General features: G+C 38.4%; 1 protein-coding gene across 1 annotated transcript in view; it reads left to right on the forward strand.

The window, feature by feature from the left end:
• Nucleotides 1-13,075, forward strand: part of ANGPT1 (angiopoietin 1) — a 472,143-nt gene that overhangs the window by 342,030 nt on the left and 117,038 nt on the right. The window contains exon 3 of the mRNA XM_019974047.2: nt 11,019-11,174. Within this exon, the coding sequence (XP_019829606.2) occupies nt 11,019-11,174 (156 nt within the window). The remainder of the gene's footprint in view (nt 1-11,018; nt 11,175-13,075) is intronic.

Genomic DNA, 13,075 nt, shown 5'->3' on the forward strand with positions numbered 1-13,075 from the left:
GAAAAGTGAGTGCCGAAGAATTGATGCTTTTGAATTGTGGTGTTGAAGAAGACTCTTGAGAGTCCCTTGGACTGCAAGGAGATCCAACTAGTCCATTCTAAAGGAGATCAGTCCTGGGTGTTCGTTGGTAGGATGTTAAAGCTGAAACTCCAATACTTTGGCCACCTGATGCAAAGAGCTGACTCATTGGAAAAGACCCTGATGCTGGGAAAGATTGAGGGCAGGAGGAAAAGGGGGTGACAGAGGATAAGATGGTTGGATGGCATCACTGACTCAATGGACATGGGTTTGGGTGGACTCTGGGAGTTGGTGATGGACAGGGAGGCCTGGTGTGCTGCAATTCATGGGGTTGCAAAGAGTTGGACACGACTGAGTGACTGAACTGAATTGAACTGAAACGGTATTTCTTAAAATCTATAAATTCTTTAATCATTAAGGCTTTTCCATTGTTGTTACTGTGTATCTTTTATCATCTGCTAAGGATTTGGATTGCATGATCTCTCTTGCCATGTTTTCATTTAACGCAGAAGGTTTCCTTTAAAAAATGAACATCATAAGCTACTTGTTTGCATCACAGCCATTTGTCATAGGAGGAAAAATGTAGTTTGCAGAAGATGTTTCTTAGAATTATTCCATGGAGAGTCTCTTTTACCCTATCAGCTCCCCACAACCTACCATCTGTTGGGGTGGTCTCTAGTCCAGATGTCAAAGCTTTCTTTTTGTAAGTGAACCAGATGCGTTGATGTAGCTTGTTGAAAATGTTAGTCACTCAGTCATGCCCAACTCTTTGCATCCCATGGAGCTCTGCCCACCAGGCTCCTCTGTGCATGTGATTTTCCTAGGCAAGGATACTGGAGTGGTTTGCTATTTCCATCCCAGGGGATCTTCCTGATCCAGGGATTGAACCTGGGTCTGCAGCACTGCAGGTAGATTCTTTACCAACTGAGCTTGCAGGAGGGTAAATTTCATTCCAGATAAGAAACTAAAAAGCATTAACTTAAAGGAAGTTGTTTGCAGTTTTCTGTTTGAAACAATATGTTCTTTAGTTAAAAACTATACTTTTACTGATATAAAACCATGTATACAAAGTTGCTTTGTGGTTCTTCTCTTTTTTCTGTCATCTAAGCGTATATTTGAATTTGGGAGAAAGGTTTCTCGATTGTTGGGCAGAATGCTGAAGTTGTCCTTGACAGTTTAACAGGCATTATCTATACTGATTAGATCTGACATGAAACATACCTCATCCAAAGGAAAGTGATCCATTAGTTATTTTAAATGGATTTTTAATGAAACAAACTACAGTGAAATGAATGGAACCAGAGTATGAATGTAAACCTGACAACATGTAGGTTGAGAGTATAAGAATAAATGTGTGTGAGAGCATATATGTGCCAGCAAATACACACACATACACATATACATAAGATGCACTTTTATGTTTTATTATAAAGAGTGAATTTTATGCTTAGTGTGTTTGGAAATTTAGTTAAGGGCAAAGATGTTATCTCCCTGAGCCTTCCAATGAATCTCATATTAAAAATCTGATAGCATGCCCTTGCCTTGTGTGTGTGGCCTTGGTGGCATGTCCATGCTTCTGACTGATTTATCTCATGATTTCCTGAACAGCACATTCCAAGAGATGGTCAGGAAAGTCACCTTACCCAAACAAGCAGTTTTCATACTGTCACAGTCCTCCTGGCTTCCTTCTTTATCCTCCCATCCTCCAGGTTTTCCAAGTCATATTTTTGTGAATTAAGGCAAACATAAGAAATGTGTGCCCTCCCTGCCATATTCATATGGGATTGCCTCTGGGAGGATGTTCTTGATTCCCTTTTAGAAAAGGCATTCCTTCCTTCATCCTACCCCAGAAGGCAGGCAGGACATTTGTACCTTCATGCCAGCACTTGTAACACACTTGCATTATAAACAGCCTTGGTCATGAGAGTCAGGGTTTACTGGTTCTTTTGCTTTCATTGTATAGCCCAGTGATTAACACATGGTTCATTTTCAATGTGTTTACTGTATTTAACCTAATTTAAATAATTATCCATAATAGATGATTGAGAAAAGTAGAGAAGATAACAAGAAAATAAAGTAGGATTATATGATTCAGTGAGTGAGAATATTGTCTTCAGACCTTTTTACTTCTGCATCATTTACATTGGTCCCATTGATATACAAAAAGACATTACTAAGAATTGGTACTGTGGTATTTCATACTGTCAGGAAGAAGTAACTAAACCAAGTTCACGATTGGAAGCTGTTAGTATTTTCATTTGAAGTTCATTCATTCATTCATTCATTTATCTATATATTATTGAGGACTCACTTTGTGCCAGGTAGTAAGGGATACCAAGCTCAACAAGATAGTGCTTCCATCAAGGAACTAATGGTGTCCTGGGGTGTGGGCAATGCTGTTTTGGAAAAAGGAATCTCAGGATACTCTCTAAGTACCCATGAGAGGAGATTCATGAAAAGTTTCCTTGAGGAGAAAATATTTGAACCAATATTGAAAATCAGGACTTCACCCAGGAAAAGGGAGAAAGAGATGGAAAAGAAACATTCTAGTTACTGCAAACTATATGCCAAGGCATGGAAGCAAAATAAAATAATGTTTAGAAAAAGACAAATAATTTGGTATATCTGGAGCATAAGGTACATGTAGGGCGAGGGAAGCCAAGTCCAGATCATAAGTATTCTTCAGTGCTGATTAAGGAGTTGTGACTTTATGTGCAGATGGTGGAAGCTATGAAAGAGTTTAAGAAGTGGCGTGGCAAAGCCAATTTTGTGTTTTAGATTAGTCTATCCCTTTTAGTCCCTTGGACTACAAAGAGATCCAACCAGTCCATTCTGAAGGAGATCAGTCCTGGGATTTCTTTGGAAGGAATGATGCTAAAGCTGAAACTCCAGTACTTTGGCCACCTCATGCGAAGAGTTGACTCATTGGAAAAGACTCTGATGCTGGGAGGGATTGGGGGCAGGAGGAGAAGGGGACGACAGAGGATCAGATGGCTGGATGGCATCACTGACTCGATGGATGTGAGTCTGAGTGAACTCCAGGAGTTGGTGATAGACAGGGAGGCCTGGCGTGCTGTGATTCATGGGGTCGCAAAGAGTCGGACACGACTGAGCAAACTGAACTGAGCGAACTGAACTGAACTGATCCCTTTTATTAAGCCTGGATGATGGATTGAAGGAAGCAAGCCTGTAGTCAGAAAATCAGTTATGGGGCCATTAACAAATCTGGAAGAAAAATGGCAAGAATCTGACCTAAGTCAGTACTAATGAGGATAAAGAGATATAGTAGGGAGAAAGGGAATGAGGGAGAGGAATGGACCTAAGCACCCCTCAGGAATCAGAAGCAAAGCAATCTAATGCTGAATGAATGTAGAAAATGAAGATAAGGAATAGTAAAAGATAACTTCCATGGCTTGAATGAATGGGAAGGTAGTGGTGATGTCATTCAGTGACATAAGAAACATAGGAAGATAGCCTGGCTGTATTGGGAGGAAAACAGGGAATATATTTCAGACAGAATGGTGCCTGGAGATTAAGGGAATAAGAGATTCTGCCTCTTTATCTCAAAACAGAGATTTGAATCAGGGCTTTTCTGTTGTGTTCCTGTATCATTGTTTCAAAACTGCCATTAAGGATGTATATTATATATTTTATAGACATAGGTATATAATCTATATTTTGACTTTCCTGTAATAAATAAAAATTAAAATATTGCAAACTCTTGTACTTTGTAAAGGATGTTTTTAATCAAGTAATTGGAGAGCTTCACACAATATTAAAAATAATCTAAACCAGCCCTTCCTTTCTAGATGAATCTCTGAAACCCAGTTTGCTTAAGTGACTTGTCCAAGGTCACAGAGTAAATCAACAATAGTACCTTGAATTAAAACCCAGATAACCCAACTCCTAGTTGAGTGTATTTTTCACATTTCATCTCCCTTTAAAAAATGTAAAGAGAAAAGTTAAGCAGCCGTTTATAAACATTTTTAAAGTTTCATGACTGACTTTTTCTACATATGAAAAGGTGGGATGCAAAAGAGATGTTCCAGGCTAGTGAAATGAGTTTTGGTACAGGAAACATCTCATTTGTTTATGTGAAGAGAGAATGATTTTCCTGGGTACTGACTCAATTATGTGAAATGACAACTTTCAGAATCTATAAAATTGTGGTCTTGAAAGAGTCATAACTAAGAAAAATAATTTAAAAATGTATTCTTATGGGATTCTTCTGGGGTACCCTTGAAGCTTAGCTTCTCCATATGTCTCAACAGGGGTCTTGCCATTACTCTGTTGGAGGGATGTAACAAACGTCCCCTCAACATTATTAATTACAGTAGCTGAGAGATTCTTCTTACAAAAAAAAAATATTTACAAGAAGAAATACAGTCAGAAGTAAACTCCATCAGAATATTCACCTAATCTATTGAAATGACCAATCTATAAGCATCATTTCTGGGAAGGTTCAACTCTTTGTACTGGTAATATCTGGCACCAGGCTTAGTGCATAGGATGCATTCAACACATATTGCTAGGACTAACGTGAACTGGTGCAGGATTAATAAGCCTGAACTAATAAAGGGTTGGATCTCAGTGTTTTTCCATTTGAAGGGTGATGCATAGGGAGAATAAAAGGCAGGGAGATGCTGAGACTCCTGGGCTAAGGAGCAGCTAGTGGGTATTAGTGCTGGAAAGTGAGAGTAGAATCCAAAAAGCAAAGTTAAACCCCCCCAAACTGATAAGCATGAATTAGTATTGTGACAGGGTAGCCTCAAATTAGGAGCCATCAGAAGTAAAGCAAGTAGGAAGAAGCAAGAGGCTGGAAAAGAAATGTGGGATGAGCCAACAGCACCAGCAGCCATTGCTGTTGGCTCAGCCTGCTGATACAGTTGAGTTTCCCACACACCAAGTGGCCACAGCCCGACATCTGACATCAATTAGTTGTTTCACCTTGCTCTCTATAACTTCTCTGAACCTCAGTCACCACATCTATAAAACGAGATTCTTGGAGCTCATAATATTTAATGTCTCTTCCAGCTCACTTATTCTAATGGTTTTCTTTCTTCTGTGAATACTATTTTTTCAGATACCAAAATAAGAAATGAGATTCATGTCACGCATATCACTACAGAAACTATTTCAAATGTCAGTTTGATGGATCTATTGTCTATAAAGACAATAATGCTTCTCCGTTTCATAAAAGAAGCAGTATACTGGAAATTCTAATAATAGAAATTCTTGAAAATAATATATTTGGTCTCAGCCATCTTTTTTTTATAAAACCATAAACCAAGATTTGGGTGCATGTTCAGTATTGCCACTGATTTATGAAACAACAATATTAGATAAAAGCATCAACATTTAAGGCATTTTTTTGCATTGATTTACCTTTTTATTACTTTCCCATATTTACCCTTTTACTTTATTTCATGGTTGTTTTGCCATAACTGAGTAATACCATATGCACCAACATTCAATGAGAGTCCATTTAATCTACAACATATTTTAAGTGTACAATGCCTTTGTCAATTTTTATAGGGCTTAAAATGTTATTTTCCTAAGAATTACATGGGGAAATTCTATTCTTTGTGCTTTAAGATATGCTCTTGTTTAAGAGGTTCCTTGAAGTGATCTCTTGAAGTGAAATGATAGAGAATGCATTTCATATGCAAGACATGTCATAATCTCACACAGATTGTCATTCTTATGAACATGAAGTGGCAAGAGTTTTGAGGGCCCAGTAAAAAATCTCTCCCCAAACTCTCTTTTGTAGTAGAAAATTATAGCATTAATTCTCTGCTAGTCCCTGGGCAAAAGACTTGGGCATGCAATTTATGAATGAACAACAAATGTCTGATAATCTTCACTTCTTAAAAATTGTTTTTCTCTACTTAAGAATGCTACTTGTCAAACACTGGACTCTATATTTGCTTTCCCACCACCTATAACATTTCCCAGGATATTACAGGCATCAACCACTGTGAAAATGATTAAATAAAAAAATGAAAAATTATCTATCCTTGAACACTTGCACCTCGTTCATTCTGTAGCCTTCATTTTTGTATTCCCTGCATGAATATTGTGTGTTACCATAATTTGTCTGTGACATTCATGAGAGTGTGCTTGTGCTTGATGGGTGATCATTCTTTAGAAGGAGCACATCCTGAGGGGGCCCATCTAGCTTCTTTCAAAGCAACATCTCAGCTCTACCCCAACTTGCTGTGTGATTATAGACAATTTGCCTAACTTCCAGAGTCTGTTTCCTTATAAGTGAAATGAGAAAAATAATAGAATGGCTGGATTGTTATAAGTAGTCGATGAGCTATGTATTTGTAAAACCTTATACATACCTAGCTTTAGTAGAGGCTTAGTGTGTTGTCATTGTTGTTATTACTTTTTGTTATATTAAACAGTAGTTTGTAAGAAATAAAATCAGTGGAAGAAAACATTATTGTAAACTGTATACTAAGACAAAAAAGGTAGGTGCTGATGAGAGTATTTTTAATGACCCATTGTATTAAAAGTGCTGGCAAAGTAAACTTGCCAACTACCTGGCCTGAGATCTGTCACTTCATCTCAAATTACCTTGCCCTCTAATATAGTAAATTGGAATGAAGTAGTCACTCTCTAATGGTGCTTGTTTTTATCAAAGAAAAAAGTAAGTGAATTCTCAATGAACTGGCTAAAAATGTAATCAGTCAATCAGTCAACCAGCCAACCAGTCCACAGGAGAACAGTTCCCACAACTCTGATGTTAGTGAAACAGCAGAAGGTAGATTTGAGTCCTTTCTTTCCTTTCTAACAAGACACCTAAGCCCTCTGAGCCTCAGATTTTTAAATCATAAAATGGAGTCAATACTTTGCTTTTAAGGTTGGTGTAAGAATCAGGTCAGACAGAGTATGAAAGTTCTTTGTAAACACAAAATCACTTTACAAATGTAACATTAATTCCTTGCTTAAATATCATCACTGATTGTTTATTGTGTCATTTTGAATCGCATCCTATATCCTCTTATTAGCTTTTTGGCCTATACTTTATAAAAGCTCTGGAGTCAGACACTTAGAGTGGCACTGTAGTCAAATAATTTTATGAGTCAGATTGGGAGTCTCCTACTTTATAACCTATTAGCTCTTGTGGCCGCCAAATTCTACGCTTAAGATTCACATCTTAGATGTTTATAAAACATGGAACCTTGAAGTAGCCATCATATTCTGTAAACATATTTTGAAACCAGTACAGAATATATGAAGACAATCAAATTTGTTGCATATATTTTCAGAACCTGGCTAATGTAGCATTTGAAGATGGATTTCACAAATACACATCTACAGAGGAATATTTAGAGATAAGATGAAAGTTGTCCTCCTTATTAATTACACATTGTATATTTGACTTCTGCCTCTCTCCTCAGCATTTAAATCAACTACATCTGGTTTTTGCTACTTAAGTGTGCCATTACCTTTTACATTAAAAAACAATTAGAGAGAGAAGCCCCATTTGATTAAAAAATAATTAGCTAGCATTAGATTCATGTTACTCATCATGGCAGCCCGAAGAAGAATTTTAGGATAGGTTGGAGACCTGCTTTATTTCTACAACAGGATCAGCAATAGAATTGGGGTGCTCTTTGTGATGAATACTGGCATAAGGCAGATACTTGATTTGCTGGTGTTGATTTTTACAGTTAAAGGCACAGTAATGCAGAATAGACGAATGGATAGTATCTAACATTGATAAACCACAAAGCAGCTAAGCCTTGATGTAGTCACTCTATGTCAGAGGGAGTCCTCCTCTATGGAGACTGGGACACATGATTATTACTACACCCAGAATAAGTCAGACTCTGGGAACTGACTCCCACTATCCAACCACATGAGAAGTTGATGTAATTGTATCAGCAGATCTATACTAGAACTCACTGGTTAGTGAATATTCACTCAGGAAAGAAATCTACATAGGGAAAACAAGTTGTTAGTTGAAATTTCTTGGTAAGCATGGAATCTGGCATAAAATAATTTTGATGGTCTAAATCACTTTTACTCAAGAAAATTGCCATTTTGTGAACAAGGTAAGAGGCTAACTGTTCTTTAGTCCCTAGGTCGAGTCTATCTCTTTGCAACCCCATGGACCGTAGGCTGCCAGGCCCCTCTGTCCGTGGGATTTCCCAGGCAATTATACTGGACTGCACTGCCATTTCCTCCTCCAGGGGATCTTCCTGACCAAGGGATGGAACCCAGGTCTCCTGTGTCTCCTGCATTGCAGGAGGATTCTTGGAGCCACCTGGGAAACTCATAGAGTAATTAAGTAGCGCTTAAGATGACTAGATTAAAGGTTAAAAACATGGATTTTAGCACTGGGGGTTGAATTCTTATTTGTTCTTGAGCAAGCTGTGGATTTTCTAAGCCTTAGTAGTCTCACCTATAAAATGGCTATAACAATACTTACCATATATAATTGTTATAGGGTTTAAGTGCTATCATAAAAGGAAAAGCACTTAGCTCAGTGCCTGCAGCATAGTAGACAATGGCTAAATGTCAGCTATAAATGCCAGATATCATCTCCATGATGGAGATTTATCTGCTGTTTTTGAGAATATGCACATTTATATACTGCCCCAGATTTCTGGATAAGCATGAAGCATACTGCTAATACGTGCTTGAGGCTTCCTTTGCTATGCATTCATTGTTAGAAACTTAAATCAATGTGATTGAAGCAAAAGAAAAAAAAAAAAAAAGTGGGCTGCTCCCTGGGTCAGGAAGATCCCCTGGAGAAGGAAATGGCAACCCACTCCAGTACTTTTGCCTGGAAAATCCCATGGATGGAGAAGCCTGGTGGGCTACAGTCCATGAGGTCGCAAAGAGTCGGACACGACTGAGCAACTTCACTCAAGGAACATCACACAGTTTACAACTGCATGTCCAAGGATGAATCTGGCTAAAAACATGACAGGATTGAGGTACTCTGAAAGTACCCTTCTGTTTGTATTACCTGGCTATCTGTCTACCTACCTACCTGTCTTTCTGACTTAGCCTCATTCTTAGGCTGGCACTGGTTTTGTGATGGCAAAATGGGACATCAAGTGTCAAGCATATATGTTACCAACTTACCACGGAGGAAAAAGAAGTTCTTTTGTAAACATTGGACGGAATTGCATAACTGAGACTTAATGGCTTTGCTTATGGTATCTTTTCATTCTTGAACAATTCATTCTCTCCAAGCAAGAGCAGAACATTGTGGTTTGTCAGGCTCAAACATGTACCTATCCCTGAAGCTAGGGTAGGACAATTCTACTCAGAGAATTTGCTGTGAAGGAGGAAAGACACTATTCCAAAAGAAAGTTAAGGGATGTTATTAGAAAAAAAAAAGGAACATATGAGCAGAATCCAAAACAATAGATGTCTGATACTCCAATCTACCCTCTGTTCTCTACGCTTCTATTGTTGTTTAAATATGTTAGTTCAATTGGAATAAAGCCAAGATTGAATTTAGCCTAGAGACATAAATATTGTTAAGATAATTTCTAGATATGTATCCTAATCTATTTTGTAATTGTTTTATATATAAAAAAAATTTGTTTCCCCCTACTTCTAATTTGGTAATAAAGGATGAAGGGGAGTTACCTTATATTGACCACAAACAAGGTCAGAACTTATTAGTAATAACATGAGTTTAGTTCTTACCTTTCATTTTCTTTAGCTTGGAGCAGACTCACATTTGAGGAATAGAAATAAGTGATGTTGTTAGAAAGTGAACTGCCAAAGTTTACAGAGAAGAATTTAGTTTTAGGCTATATTTATTACATGACAATAGTGTTATTATAGATTATAAAATAGGGGATGTATTTTGGTTCACCAAATCAGTAAAAATCACGTAGCTGTTAATGATTTGGAACCCAGCTTGTGAAGCACGACTTGGCAGAACTCTCCAGTGGTTAACAGTGTTGGTATGAGAGTTAAGGACTTCAGTACTCAATTCCAAGTCTGACTGTTTTGTGGTGTGTGGCCTTGGACCTGACTTCTCTCGGATGCAGTTTTCCCCATATGTGTAATTGGGTAATAAAATGTAGTCACCACACAGTGCTGGGGGAGAATTTAGTGCCCTGAGAGGGAAGTGCAGGCTTCTTTCTGTATTTTTCAAGCAGTGCACGTGCTTAGCCGTATTCTCCCAGGTGCCTAATGGGCTCCCTTATATGAAGTCACTTAGTAATTCTTCATGGCCTCTATGGTACTATTTATTTTGCAACTGTAGTATTTTCTAAGATGGCACCATAAAGGACTAAATGTTGCCCAAAGCAAAAAAGGCAGATGCTGCTTATGGACCATAGTTTCAGTGAGGGTTTTTTTTTTTTTTTTTTCCCTTTGTGAAGGAGCACTGAGAAGCTCTGAGGCTCTGCCGCTCATTTCATATGCTTTTGCCCATACTTTAATATTCCTTTAAAAGGCTTGTGTTTTGGATAACTGTCCCCCTCCCACTACTTGTCCCATTTCTCTAACCCAGCATAATCTTTTATTTTTCATTACAGAGGAGGTGGAATTATTCTCAAAGTTGAGTGGTCATTATGATAATAATGAAAAGACCAGAGAACCAAGATTTAGATTTAAATTATTCTGGTCACTCTGTTGAGTTTTTGCTGGATGACCTTAGGATCATCATTGACCTTCTCTAATTCTGTTTCCTCACCTATAAAATGAAAAGAACAGTGAGTTCATCCATGCGTGACTCTCACACCTTTGCTGTAAGGGTTAAATGAGAAACCACTAGCCAAGTGGGAATTTCCATGCTGATTGTGTTGATTAGATATGTGCATCAGTATATCAGGAGTTTGTTAGCAACTGTGTTCCTGTGTGCTCTGTCCCATTTCCCCAGCTCCCAGAGTTGCAGAGGATTTCTGCCAGATGGCTGATTTGCCAGCTGTGTCTTGTTTTGTCATTGTAAATATTACATGCTCCAACCGAAAGGCTTTGCTTATAATGTAGTATGCTTTGCCCTTCATCTCTTGCAGATTGAGAATTACATTGTGGAAAATATGAAGTCGGAGATGGCTCAGATACAGCAGAATGCAGTTCAGAACCACACGGCCACCATGCTCGAGATAGGGACCAGCCTCCTCTCTCAGACCGCAGAGCAGACCAGAAAGCTGACAGATGTTGAGACCCAGGTATGTCGCAGACCCAGAGTTGACAAACTCTTAACTGGAAAGATTTCTTTTTTTTCCTTTAGCTTACTTCATAAACACAGAGCACATTTCAGCACTGAGATTGGGGAAACATATACATTTTTGTTTATTGGTAATAACAACAATGACTGCCTGACATGCTAGGCATGCTTCTCTCGATTTCATGAGAGCTGATATATTTAGCTTTGTATGTTTGCAAAAACAGGACTGGCAAAGCACTTAATCAGCATTTAAATTTCAAATAAACACTGCAACTACCAACTGTGATACGACCTATATCAAACAGAATAAGCGTTTGTGTCAAATCAGTGCCTGTGATGTACATTTTGACCTGTACTCTTTTATCTCAGGTAGTACTCTACCATAATGGCACCTGCAGAGGTTTTGTGCAGTCAGTGGATAGGAAGGATAACCCCAAATGAACTGACCTGGAATGTGTAGATTTTCTTTTTGTCAGCATGATTTTATAATGAAAAGTAAATTAAAACTCTGTCTTCATATGTATGTTCAGATATGTGTGTGTGCTCAGTTGTTCAGTAGTGTCTGACTCTTTGGACTGTGGCCTGCCAGGCTCCTCTGCCCATGGAATATTTCAGGCAGGTTGCCATTTCCTCCTCCAGGAGATCTTCCTGACCCAGGGATCGAACATGTCTCTTGAATCTCCTGCATTAGCAGGTGGATTCTTTTACCACTTTTACCACTTTTACCACTGCCACCTGGGAAGCCCCATATGTACACATATGTATATGTATTATATATTATATATCACCCTACTATGGACAATGACATACTTATGTTCAAGTCAGTAAAATGTCTTTTAACTATCACTGTCACAAGTCTCAGAGAAGGCACTGGCACCCCACTCCAGTACTCGTGCCTGGAAAATCCCATGGGCGGAGGAGCCTGGTAGGCTGCAGTCCATGGGGTCGCTAAGAGTCGAACACGACTGAGCGACTTCACTTTCACTTTTTACTTTCATGCATTGGAGAAGGAAATGGCAACCCGCTCCAGTGTTCTTGCCTGGAGAACCCCAGGGATGGGGGAGCCTGGTGGGCTGCCGTCTATGGGGTCACACAGAGTCAGACATGACTGAAGCGACTTAGCAGTCACAAGTCTACCAAGTCTACTGTCACAGTTTAATGAAAATATTATTTTTGATGACTGGAAGATAATCTCTTGGTCCCCTTTTAGACATGGAAATGGTTAGTCCATTTACCATCTTGAAATCCAGAGAATGATTCTGTCTCAATGAAGTTGATAACTGGAATTGAAGGTGAACTATATTGTGAAAAGATAAACCGAGGCACATTAAACTTTTCAAGAGTTTACTTAAGCAAACATTGATTTAAATTGTGCAGCCCAAAAGTAGCTCTACTACAGGCACAAAGGGGAAGGTTTTTAATATGGAAGATTTAGAAGAAAAGCAAGGAAATTATTTGCTTGGCCATAGCTTAAGCATTTGCCTTATTTAGGAAAGCCTAGTTGGCTGTTTGTGATTGGTTGTTCTTAAGTTTCATTTTCATGGATTTAAGCCCATTGACTCTGGCTTAGATTTAGGTTTGCTTATGTAGGTTACCAAGGCATTAGAGTCATCGCAGTCTGATGGCCTCTAATGTTTAACTTTTAACAATATAAATTCAAAAATAATATGCAATCTTCATTATTATTCAGTTGCTAAGTGGTGTCCAACTCCTTGCAACCCCATGGACTGCAGCATGACAGGCTTCCCTGTCCTCCAACATATAACCTTGTTTCTGTTTTATGTCATTTGTGTTAATGGCATCATAGGTCAAATGTTGATAATTAAAGACAAATAGCAATAATAATTTATATGGACAGGGCATTTTATATTATGCAAACCACTTTCTCATGGACAAATGATA

Source organism: Bos indicus, chromosome 14, assembly GCF_029378745.1.
Source record: "Bos indicus isolate NIAB-ARS_2022 breed Sahiwal x Tharparkar chromosome 14, NIAB-ARS_B.indTharparkar_mat_pri_1.0, whole genome shotgun sequence".
Classification (NCBI taxonomy): Eukaryota; Metazoa; Chordata; class Mammalia; order Artiodactyla; family Bovidae; genus Bos; species Bos indicus.